The sequence below is a fragment of the Patiria miniata genome, unplaced genomic scaffold (assembly GCF_015706575.1).
Source record: "Patiria miniata isolate m_02_andy unplaced genomic scaffold, ASM1570657v1 HiC_scaffold_7, whole genome shotgun sequence".
NCBI classification, from domain to species: Eukaryota; Metazoa; Echinodermata; class Asteroidea; order Valvatida; family Asterinidae; genus Patiria; species Patiria miniata.
The window spans coordinates 14004363-14017196 of record NW_024037074.1 but is presented as its reverse complement, the minus strand read 5'-3'; the positions used below and the strand labels follow the sequence as shown (position 1 = coordinate 14017196).

Genomic DNA, 12834 nt, shown 5'->3' with positions numbered 1-12834 from the left:
TTCATACATGTATACTCTATTTTTTAAAAGTACTTTTAAAATTGTTATTTCTGAATACTGAATAATCATTTCTTTTGGTAAACACCTTCTCTCTGCCAATGCACAGATGCAATCTTGTAAGACAATACACTGGGGCTAGATTTCAAAAAGAATGAACCAATGTCAAGCTACTTTTATCTCAACTCTCTGGAGTATGCAATAGAGCGCCCCCTACATTCTCCTCGAGGCGTATACCACTAACTGTGCAAGACTGTTCATATAAATTATTCACTTGGACAGACAAACTATAAAATAAATCCACCAACAGATAGAACGAAACCCTTTTATTCAAAGCCCTCCAAAATTTCCCAAGAGGCAAATGACAATTCAAACACGTTCCTTTCAGAAAATCTGATTTTTTTTTATCCTACACCTTTTCCACACCCTGCTTTTATTCAAAGCATCTCGTTGAGTGTCCCTGCATTTAATGGGCTCAGGGAAACGTATAATTTCCCAGTGGTAAAAAAAACAAGAAGTGTTGTTTTTTTCCAAGAGATTTCTGGGTGTACTTGAATGGCATCTATCCCATATGCACTGTTTGAAAATTTCTTGATTTGAAACTGCAGATGTTTAGTTTTCTGTACTCCATCCTGTGACTAAAATTTTACAAGGTAAAAAAAAAATTATTCAGCTGTTTAGAATATTACATATATACCTCAATGTTGCTACATATATACCTCAATGTTGCTACATGTACAGTCTGGAGTAAACTTTCTAGCTCACAATACATGCATGTGCATGAGGCATAAAAGTGTGACAATGTGCGCAGGACCTGCGTAATAAGTCAGACCACAAAATACTTGACTGCAATAAAAGCAAGATAGATTTACCTACTTTCAAGAAATACCACCAATATTGCAGTACAACAGGGTCATGGGAGGAGTGAGGGAGGATTCGCAATCTAAAAAATGGTGAGAAACCTTACACCCTGGTCACGGATGACTTTTCATGATGAACCCAAGACGACTCCTCTTTAATGTCATCATGTTTTTTTAGGCCCCTTGTAATCAAGTCACTGTGTGGGCTAGCCTTCAACCTGCATCCATAAAATACCACCCACACATGGTTTTACCAAGTTGAGTTGAATTGTTATGGGATGGTATGCGGGGCAAGATCTTGGACGTATAAACTGCAATGTGATCTACATTTGGAAAATTAAAAAAAACAAAAACAAATTGTTTTCCTTCCCTTTCAACAGTTCTGTTCCATTAAGCCAATTTTTTTAACAAGTACTGAAAAGATTTTTTTAAATCGCTTTATAGATACCTTTTCTCATTGAAAAATAAAAATCACTACAACTATTTTCCGAGCGTAGTGTCAACTGATCACAAGCTTGGATTCCAGTATATGAAACATTAGATTCAGGTCAGCCCCATGAGCAAAAAATCTCAAACAACGCAAAGTAAGAACTGCATTTAATTATCCATTTTTCATCTAATAAATAACTTGAGGGAAATCCCCATAATTGTGATACGCTGATTGAATGCTGTTAACAGTCTCCCTTCAGATTCGGTCCTTTCCTGGGGGGGATTCCTAGACAGAAGTCAAAGCCAAAATTGCTTCCTAGCGAGATTCCAGTATGAGCTCTTGGGAGGAAACTACATTGGTCATTTTTTTCTTTTGCTGACTCTTTTGTAAAAAGCCATTAATACCGGTTGGCTTGTAAGGTTGTTCAACTCCCCATATCCCCTCTTTTAAGAAACGACCTAAAAAAACCAAGACATTCACACACATAATAAACACAAAATTGTGCAAAAGGGGGGGGGGGGGAAGAGAATGGGAAAAAAGAAGACAATTTCATGAAGCAAGCCTCCCCTTAAACATTGTAAAAAAAAGTTCTACTTGCAACAGCTAAACTGGGCTGCACTGGGCTGCACTGGGTTGGGCTGGGGTGCACTGGGCTGGGCTATATAAGTAATGCTGGGCTTAATTGGATTGGTTGGGTTAAGTTGGGTTGAGCTGGGCTGAATTGGGAAGGGCACGGCTGGGCTGGGTGGTTTGGGTTAGGCTGAATTGGATTGAGTTGTGTTGGGCTGTATAGGGTAGTGCAGGACAGGACAGGGCAGGGCTGGGCTGAGCAGAGCAGGGCTGGGCTGGGCTGGGCTGTCATATTACCTGGTTGAGGGTCAGTGACACTAGGCAAGCTGGCTGCCATTTTGTTGAGGTCAGCTGACATTCTCTGTAACTCAACAAGCTGATGATAGGTTTCTAGTTGGATTGGATCATCGCCATCTGGAGGATCTGCCCAGGGCTGTATATAAATCTACAAAAAAAAATATTGTACACGATATGGATTATGTAATACTATTTAATACAATGTAGTACAATGAAATACAAGTGTTCAAGGATATAGGGAGAGTTTATTTACCATGTCTGGTTGGTTAATGTGAGTCACAGACACAGCCAGTAGAGATCCTTTGGCAGGCAACCTCATTGCTTTGTACTCAACTTCCAGCCCAGCCATAGCTACTTCCACTTCAGGGGATACTGTTCTCCCATTGGCTGTCCCCATGGTGACATCTCTGGACTGCTCCATTCCTTTGGAGGGGTAGCGTGGCTCACTGCCATCATCATTGTCTTCATTGTCTGCCATTCCTTGCGCTACAAGGATATTGTTGATGCTCTGGCCACCAGGAAGCAGCAGGTCTACCTTCAGAGGTTCTCCTTTCTTGCAAAGAGACTGAAACCAGACAAATATACACAACAATATCACTGAGTACGAAAGAACCACAAAAGTAAGCCTACCCCTGTTTTTATTAGCCATAAAGTATTACATAACATCTCTACTGGATCAAGATTCACAGAGAACAATCAATCAATTTGTAATGAACATCTATCCTGAAGTTAGTGGTTGCCACTTTGCAGGTGTATGATCCCATTGATATTATCAAGCCAATGTCCAAATTTTAAGTAATTAAGCCTCTCCTGGGTCAAGCCATTTTGGTGTTATCCCTCAGGACACGGCTAAAAGTGATCTTGTTTCAAGAAATATTTTCTTGTCATACTCATGACAAGAAAATATTTCTTGAAACAAAATGTATTTTTTAATGTAAAAATATTATTTTTTAGCAGTGTACGATCTGTGGAAAAACTGACTCAGTCAAAATAGCCAAACTGCACCCAAAAGAAGCTGTAAAAGGCAGTCAGTTTTACAAGCAGTTGGCTTACAGTCCTTCTTCTTTCAGACAGTTATCACTCTAAATAAGTATAGTGCACCCACGGATATAGCAGTCTGTGCAAAGCTTTCACAGAAAGATTGAAAAAATAATGGCCTTCCACTTTAAAACCCATTAATCAACCTAATTCTTTAAGAATGTTTTTTTTTAAAGCTCTAGCAAATAAGAAGCTTTTTTATGTAAGCATTTGCAGGGCCATCCATCATGAATTGAAGGCTGAAATGCTTCCTGATGATTTCACAATCCTGACCCATTTTAAATAGACTAAAAAACATGACATAAAATACAACCTAGCAAGAATAAAGAAATGATTGCCTTAAAGGCAGCAACAAATAAATCAAAAAATGCACTGATCAATTATTCAATTGACTTATCGGTAGTTCAGTTGACTGATGGTTCAATGACTCAATAAATGAATGAATGAATAAAATAACAGACCATCCAAATAAATGAATTAATAAATAAATGAATAAATAAATAAATTCCACCCGTAAGTAATAATCAGATACTATTCTTCCATTATTTCTACCTGGATCAGGGCTGTACACGCTTGCTCAACGAGACTCTCCAACAAGAATTGGATCGTTGTAGCTGGCCAGGAAGGGCTCGACTTCTGCAAATAAAAGTTTTGTAAAATAAAAAAAAAATTAAAACAGAGTGATTCAGATGTTACTGTTTTTTTTAGTTGGCATGGTTGGTGAAAATGTGGCGAGAGGAGAGGAAAACCTCTCTCTTTTTTTATTAAATTTAAGAAGTACATAACAGGAGATAAGAAAAAAACTAACAGAGGTTTAACAACCCAACAAATATCACCACTGTCTTGCACAAACTGTGACAAAAACTGCAATTGTTCATTTGCAAAGACTTTACAGTGTCCAGCAGGGCAGTCGCTTGAGGACATTTTGGATGATCAGGTCTTGTTGACGAGTTACGACTGGAATGAGGGTGACTAACGGTCATATCTCTGTGAATGATTTGGTTATTTCATTCCGCTATGGTTTGCAATTACACATACATGAATGCCTATGGGAAGCGGCTTAATCCAATTCCCTGTGTGTGTTAGAATGCCAGTCACAGCAGAGTGATTCAGACATAGCCTAAGCCTCTCTGGACATCTCATCTCATGTCCAGAGGACAGCCTTAAAGCGTCCCTGCTCAATTTAATGCACCTTGTGCAGATGATCGCTGCCTGCAGGTCTGATCACTCCCTGTAACTAGATAAATCTATGCTTTGTTTTGCTTTAAGCTTGAAACAAGTCAAGTTACACTGAGACTGATCATGACTGAATTAACGCTGGTCGCCTTCAGGATCGTAATTTGTAAAACTAGTTGACGTACAGACCCATAAATAAATCAAAATACTTTAAATTAGTTTTTTAAAGCACGATTTAAATAAATCAAAATACTTCAAGCGAAAATAATTTTTGGAAGCAAGATTAGAAAATCCCTTTGGGAAAAAAACAGACATCTTTTGAAGGAAACTGGAAATGATTATTCCATACTTTGAGAACAGGGCATAAATTTGGAATCTGTTACTGTAAAAGTTCTCCTTAAAAGTGTCTATTTTTGAGATATCACTAGAAATTGATGACTAAAACTGATCACAAAGAGTTAAAGAAACAAATCACAGACAGCGATCAAAATAGTTTTCCCACTCCCAGAAACCAATGCAATACAATGAAGAACATTCCATCAAGCATTTCACCTGTAAAGTTGTATTTCATGATTTTAGGTGCAAAAGTTAAAAATACAAACCCTTTTTGTGGAAGAGCAAAAACAAATTAATAATCCACAGAAAACACTCTGTAGGCCCAAACAAATCAATGTTTCATAACCTGACCCAGAGTTACCTTTATCCTTTAGAGAGTGAATTCATCTTTTTGTCAGCCGCTCCTGCTTTGTGAGAGTTTTATGTCTAGCTCATTGTTAATCTCCAACCATTTTATAACTACGGCAGCCGTTTGTCGAGTAAACAACAATACAATTGGAGATCTTACATGCCTAATGGTCCTAAGGGAATCAGCTGTATTGAGTCCTAACCTTTCAACATGGTCTTAAGATGATGGATTACTCTTATTCAAGGAACGGTTAATGGATTAAAAAGCCATGGAGGAAAACAACTCCTCAATAAGACAATGTGCAATCTTATCTGATCTAAGCATTACATGTGACTCTTTGCCCGGTTGTAAGTTCACATGAAAATGTCAAAATAAAGATCTCTTAGAGACATTTAAAGAAAAAAGATGACCACTGAAGTGTTTTTTTTAGATTGCCCAAGATGCAGCAGAAACAGTCTAGGCTTGCCTTGTTGAGCAGCATCAGAACGTTTAATTAAGGACATTATTTATACTCGGATATCTGGGGAGTCAGTAAGTTATTCAGTCAGTCAGTTAGTTTGGCCAGTCAGAGGGAATACGATGCCCTCCGAGTCCAGCCAAAAAAAAGATTACACAAAATAATGACCAGTATAAAAAATTAGACCAATTAATAGATAAATTGGCTGCATAGCTTTAATTGGTTGAGCACTGAACCAACAACAGATTGGGTGTCTACGGTTAGAATCCCTACCTTGTCTTTTATGATTAACTTTTAAATTTCATTTCAAATTTGAGACTTACCGGTTTGAGACCAATGAGAATACAATCGCGGCTTTGTTGAGGCATATCCAACATGAACGGTTTGAGATGAATGCTTGTCAAAGGAACAGTCTCTGAGTTGCCAAAATCCACATAGTGCACCTGTTTCAATGAAAAGAAGTACATGTATATCATTGGTTCACTCTGGGGGGAAGGGGGGAGTTCATGACACACACTGAAAAGTTGCAAAATGAGTTTGACGAATGAAATTGAATATTTGTCAGATTACTGCAAGTGGAGAAGTGACATTTATTAGGCCTACTAAAGGAATAGAATCAACAATTTTGAAGACAAGCACTATTAAAGTGCACGTACTACTGAGAGAGTACAATTGTTAGACAGAGAATAATGAAAGTGATAATGGTGAAATTGCGCATGAGGCATAAAAGCATTACAACATAAGAGTTATAAACCAAGCACAATCCATGAGTCCCTGTACTGCCCCAAAACTGCCCTGCATTTTACTCCCTTTATTATTAATATTCCAAGCCACCACAACACTGTATGGTTTATGGATTCATGAGGGAATAAGTACAATGTAATACAATGTAATTACAAAGTATATGTGCCAATAGGTTATCTTGCTAAACATCTGCTCCAAATACTTAATATCTAAATCCATCAAAACTATAATCATCTTATGCAACTGAGATATCTTCTGATGACCTACCTCACTTCTACCTCCCATAGGTGTTCTCTGCCACCTTCCATTTTTGAGGGAATTCTTTTTTATTCATAATGATTTTTTTATTAGAGAGCTTATCATTCGGTTTTCATATTCTATAAGCGTTTTCTATGATCTTGTTTACTTTAAAAGTCATGCGAGTGAGAAAAGTGAGGAATTTTGGGGGCATAGACAGGTTATCATCAATCAGTGTTAACGCTCTAATGCTTGTTAATAAACCAGGCTTAATGTCTTCGCTTTACCTCCATATCTCCAGACTTGTTCTCCAGGGGATAATTATTCATGCTATGGAGATGGCATGATTTATGGCCATTGCCTAAAGAGGCACAAATATGAGGACATTTCACAGTTATAAAATCAGAAATTTTACTGTCTTTCACTGGCCTTATTAGATTGTTAAAATAGAACAAAATCACCAAATATTAAACACGGCAATCCTGTACAATAACAGACTTTTACAGACAGAGCTTAAATTAATCTCCTTAACTCTTTTTAGAAACACATTGTTTGACATTTTAGGTGCTATAGCCTATAACCATAACATGTTTTTTACTAAAGCCAGGCTGTGATGTTCTCAGATGTGCTTACATCCATGGGACTACACACACCAATGATTTCAAGAAATCAAGACACGAAAAATAAAATCAAAAACTCCCGGAGAAACTCCTCCAACCAACGAGGGAATAGGACAAATAGAACCCCCTTCCCTGGCAGTCAGGCAATCAACAGCATCCTCCCCCGCTGTAGATAACAGATCCAGCAACCCAATACCCTAAAAATTTCGGGTCAAATTCTCAAATGAAGTACATGTACTCGGGAAATCCAATCCAATCGATTGGAAATCTGCCCCTTTGGAGTTAGATGTGCATACTCCCGAGACGTTGTTTTCTTTAATAGTTTGGATGAACTCAAGATATTCTTATGGAGCATGCACTCTATCTGCAACCCATCACGTTACCCATCAAGTGAGAAAGTTCATCTGAGTAAAACCTAGTAATTACTGGGACTGATGACCATATCCACAAATACCCCAGTAAGACACAACAAATATGCAACAGGTTTGTGGGCAAAAACTTCTCCACCCCAAAAAAATTATTGAGAAAAAAAAAGGAAATTTAGAGACTTATAAAATTGGTGCATTTTCAAACGATAATATTGGACTGAAAAAAAAATTCAGGAACGATTTTAAGTATTGATTGCAGAGACTGTAATTTGTGGTGAGTATTAATAACAGTTTAGCCCCCACCCTAACCTAAAGTACTTATGAAGCACCAATAAATTGCCAATGAAATGAAACCAAGAATTAGATAATGATACTAGATCAGTCTAGTCTAACATGTGACACGGATTTCCTTCTCAAACTAAAGTAATAAGGACTGAATTTCAAGTGACTTCAGATTTGTCTCAACAAATTTTCTCAGCGACATGTCAGATTATGATAACATCTGGAATGTAGTAGTCACAGGAAATGAAAGTTCAGTGCTGGATTCAGTTCAAAGAAAACGTTTGATGATATGCTCAATTAATTTGTATGGTAATAACTACGAACACATGAGATTTATGGACAATTAAAAAAAACAATCCTGCCGACAGTATATGTAATTGTGTAATAAAGTGTTAAAACCAGCTGTGGGTCATGTTCTGATCATATTTTCTTTTCATGACCAAATCTTGTGTCAAAAAAAGAAAAGGATATTTGCAACCAACGCTCCCCCCCCCCCACCACAAAAATTCCTTCAGACCACAAGACTTCTGTTTTGTAGAATTTATGAATTCCTACTTGAGTGAGGATAAGTGGATATTTCTCACATCTTCCACAGCCTGTAATCTTGCGAGTCATAAGGGCACCGTTGATCCCGTATAAAATCATGCCATGCAAATTGTAAAAAACAGCATGAAATATACAATATATCCATTTCTTTCCGGCGGTCAAAAGGAAATTGAAGTCGTCCCTACCCTGAAGGTTCACTGATATGTAATAAGATCAGTCTGATAATGCCACTCAAAAACAGCCGCACTCAGACATTTGTAAGTCAGATTAGGGGAAGAAATTTGTGGAGTGGTATGTTAGTGTCGGTGAAATCGAATAATCAGGAACTGGCACAACACAAGGTTACTTGCATTACGAGACCCTTGATCAGATTTCTTCCAACTTTCTCTATCCTAGTGTTATTGGTTTTATCTTGTAAATACACCCCCAGTAATTTTCTTACAAGTCAAGATGTTACGACAGCAATTTGTAATTGTACCCGTCTGTATATTAATATTGAATCAATATACAGGTGATATTATTTTAGATCAAATTACAAAGTCTTCATCGCCACCTACAGCCTTTTATAATACAAAATTTAAAATAAAAAAAAAAACGTTTTATAATAAATAAGAATACATCAGTTACATGTGCAAATATAGATTTATTTTACTGGTGACCTTTACACACGTACACATTTCAGCCATGCTGAAGGAGCTGGTTTAGAGAGCAGTCATAACATCATTGTAGATAGATTTGTATTGTGATAGAATCATGTCAGGAGTTTGAATTATTACTGTGCGTATGAGGGAAAAGTCTCTTCATTTGGGGAAAAAAAGTGATTTTGGTTGTTCAAAGCCAACTATAAAACTGTGACAGTAACAATTATAGAAAATTGCTAAAATCACATTAATTTAATACTGTTCTAAACATTATCATAACAAACAATAAATCCATAATTACAATCAGAAGAACAGACATCAGATGGCAAAATTGCATACATACATAGAAAAAAGCTGCAAGTCATTGGATTGATCATTACAATGCCTAACTCCCTAGGGTGCGTGAAAACTGTTTTGCAATTGGAAGATTCAGGATTGTTAAGGTTAATATTTCACTTCACCTGCATCTTGAACACTTATTTATGAGTACAGATACCGACCCAAACTCCTACATGTACTTCTTATCGCTCAGTTGCACACCTACGTATATAAAGAATGGTTTGTCTCTACTCACCTCCACAGTGTCTGCATGTAGCCTGATGATTCTAGCTCGATACCACAGACCATCCTCCTGGAACTGTGCACACACTGCCTGTCCTTCATGAAGCTCGCTAGCTGTGGGTACGGACTGAGCTATGGCATTAGCTGCTTGTAGTCTCTCCATCACATCCCGGAATGTGCCAACTACCAAAAATACACAGACATCCTCTGTCAGACTAGCCAAAAACAAATATTCATGAAATACTCCAGAATTATGGCCTCTCAACTGTGCAAAAGCATTCCTTTGTCAATTATATTAAATATTGGGTTGTGCCCTTCATCAACCTATTTTTATAAACACTGTTTACTCACAGTTTTCCCGAGCAATTGTGAGAAAAAAATTCACAAAAAACTTTGTCTGGATTTGAACCCCTGACCTCCTGTTTTACTAGTGCATACATCTTACCACTCGACCACCGAGCTTGCCATGGTCGGCTGGTTGGTTCGAAATTTGGTACAGTAGCGGGTACGGCAACCAAACTATTCATATTCCCATGACATTGTTCATCGCCTGTTACTTAAGGCTGGACTTGTAAAAGAACTTGTGATTTACATTTGATCGGACTTGTGATAGACTTATGATTGACTCGACGACAACACTGCTGGATTGTTCCCCCTCCCCAATCAAACAAAATGATTTATATTATTAGCTCAAAGTGCAAACTGACCTTCCCCCGCCGCCAATCCTGAGATAAGGCCATCAGGACTGACAAATGTAATCACCAGATCCATTCTCCCGCTGGTTGGTAATGGTGGCAGAAGATACCGAGGAAACTCATCTCCTGCCTCATCCTCAGCCGAGTCAAACTGAGACACCCTCAACTGAGCGCTGAGTCCTTGCGGTGAGCCAGATGCATGCTGGGAAGGTTTATCGTGAGACTTTGTGGTTGGAGTACTGAGTGGTGAGTCAGATGCTGGTGGATGAGATGAAGAAACGTTTGCAGGAAGCTGATGGGGCACTGGCGGTTTGGCTGTGGCCTTTGTAAGACCTCGTCTACAGTAAAGAAAGAATCCAGAAAACCCCAATAATTGCAATACTTTCACATTTTTGTTGCAAAATTATGCACATTTCACAAATTTTTGACTAAATAATGTCAAATTTGTTTCATTAATGATTCTAAATCACTTTTATTTCATGCCACAAGAATGAACAATGACTCAGATGGTACTGTAAGGACAAAGTCTGTTCAATTGGGAGCTTAATAAGAAATTTTTTACTTTTTGTTTTGTTTTGTATTGTATTGATGGCAAGTTAACTGGGATGAAATCACATAATTTGATAAAACCTGTGACTTGAGAACAGGAGCGCTATAAACTCCTACCTGACTGGCAGCGCTAATCCTTTAAGAATGAGCAACTGGGCAATGCTTCCAAAATCCTCTGTTGTCTGTTGTTCTAGTTTCTCCTGTATGGAGCGTTCATAGAGTAGATCAATGGGCAGAGATCCATTCTGCAGGTCACCCTGGAAAATGACAAATAAACCAAACTGAATTATCGAGCCAAAATAAAAAGATAAAGAGGATGAAGACTGACAAGTGTTTAAAACCCCTTGGAAAATTTGAGTTAACCTACTCAAACCCTTGTTTACTGACTGGATGGACCTGAAATATGCAAATCACAAAAATTTGAAAGCCTGATGCTTGGACCACCGCAGGATCTTTTTCAAAGATGGGCATGTTTCATAAAATAATGGCACCCAGACTCTATCCACTGCCTGTCCTCATACCAATGAGAGTCAGGGCACCAGTCTACCAACCTTCTTGACTATGACACATTCCAAGTCAGACAACGTAGCCGCCAGGAACTCGCAGGCCGTCCTAGTCCATTTCTGTTTGTCTCCTCCTGGCATTACATCGGCCAAGTGACACTGAATTGCAAAGGGTGGGTCCTTCTGAAACTTAGTCGAGAGTGGCCGGATGTTAGTGAAGGATACCACTTCAGTGTTGCCATAGTCGGTGAAGAGGATCTAGAAAGAGAAGGAACAAGACGTCTGGTGAATTCAAGGAAATACACTGAATAATTTAAGGAAATTGTAATCTAGTTTTCAACTGTACAAGTGTATGTATTGATTTCTTTGTACTAATTGTGCATATTCTACAATCATGGTTTTCAGGTTATTAATAACAGTGATAAGTATTAAAGAAACCCAATTTAAAAATTCATTCTTTCTTATTTGGAAAGTGACAGCATTACATTCCAGACAGAATCAATGATTTTTCAAAGGTACAATTGAAATTCCCGCAGGGATGGTACGTAGCTATCGGCAAGACCTGCAATCTAGGCACACTTTATTGCACCCAATTTTCTAGCTACTTCGCAATCCCCCCAAACAAGCACATTAAGTAATCTTCCATAGATCCCGATCATTACAAGTAAACAACATTCCCTACCAGACACCGCAGTGTCAATATAAAGTCTCATCATCTACGCCCGGCTGAGCCAATTTATTAGGAACTATCTCCTAGATCTTGTCAAATACAATGTAGCTCACCGGAACTTAGAAGCAACCGTACTAACTATGAGTGCTGGATCATTATTGATTTTCAGCACATCACATACCTTGTGAAAAAAAGTTCTTATCTCTCAAGTCATATGCTCACTTTCTAGGGATAAGTACTACTTTGAGAAACTGAACGTACCATCTTGGATTTCTGGTGGGATATCTTGAATTTGGAATAAGAAGTGAGCCGAAATGTCACATTACGATGTGACAATTAAAACCTTGGGATACATATAATAAGAGGGTTGATTTCACTGAAGTCACCATGCAATCCTACCATTTCTCCCTAAATACTTACATTTTCCAAACAATACTTTCAAAAAATGTCACATACTTCAAAAGAATGGATGGAGTTAATTCATAGCGAATTTTGATAATGGTCTAAATGAATGAGAATGAAGACTACTGATCACAGAACATTTTGACCACTCTATCTCAACAAGATGGCACGTTACTTAGGGGCAGGAATCTTATTAACATATATACCGTATATAAATCAGAAAGTGAATCAAATATGATACAGCGAGAGTTTTGTAAGATAAAAAGCGTCATACAGCGTGCTTTCACTCTTGCATCTCATAGCTTAACAGTTTTGTCCCAATCCAATTTTCCACACTTTTTGTCAACTTTCACTAGCACAAAGCCCATCCCACATCCATATAATGCCTGTTTGCCCGGGTCTTAAACGAAGAAAGTGTCAATGAAAGTAATATGGTCGCATGCGCTCGATTACCGGTATCACGTTCTCTGCGCATTTGCATCCACCACAAAGCGGTAGCGCGGACC

General features: G+C 38.1%; 1 protein-coding gene across 2 annotated transcripts in view; it reads right to left on the bottom strand.

Annotated features, from left to right (window-relative positions):
* LOC119744609 (RING finger protein 17-like) overlaps positions 1-12834 on the bottom strand; it is a 48281-nt gene that overhangs the window by 23849 nt on the left and 11598 nt on the right. For both annotated transcript variants that reach the window (XM_038220640.1, XM_038220641.1), the window contains exons 24-31: positions 11305-11514; positions 10871-11010; positions 10217-10542; positions 9523-9692; positions 5834-5953; positions 3745-3828; positions 2408-2719; positions 2155-2302 (exon numbers count right to left, since the gene is read on the bottom strand). In XM_038220640.1, coding sequence (XP_038076568.1) covers positions 2155-2302; positions 2408-2719; positions 3745-3828; positions 5834-5953; positions 9523-9692; positions 10217-10542; positions 10871-11010; positions 11305-11514 — 1510 coding nt within the window. The remainder of the gene's footprint in view (positions 1-2154; positions 2303-2407; positions 2720-3744; positions 3829-5833; positions 5954-9522; positions 9693-10216; positions 10543-10870; positions 11011-11304; positions 11515-12834) is intronic.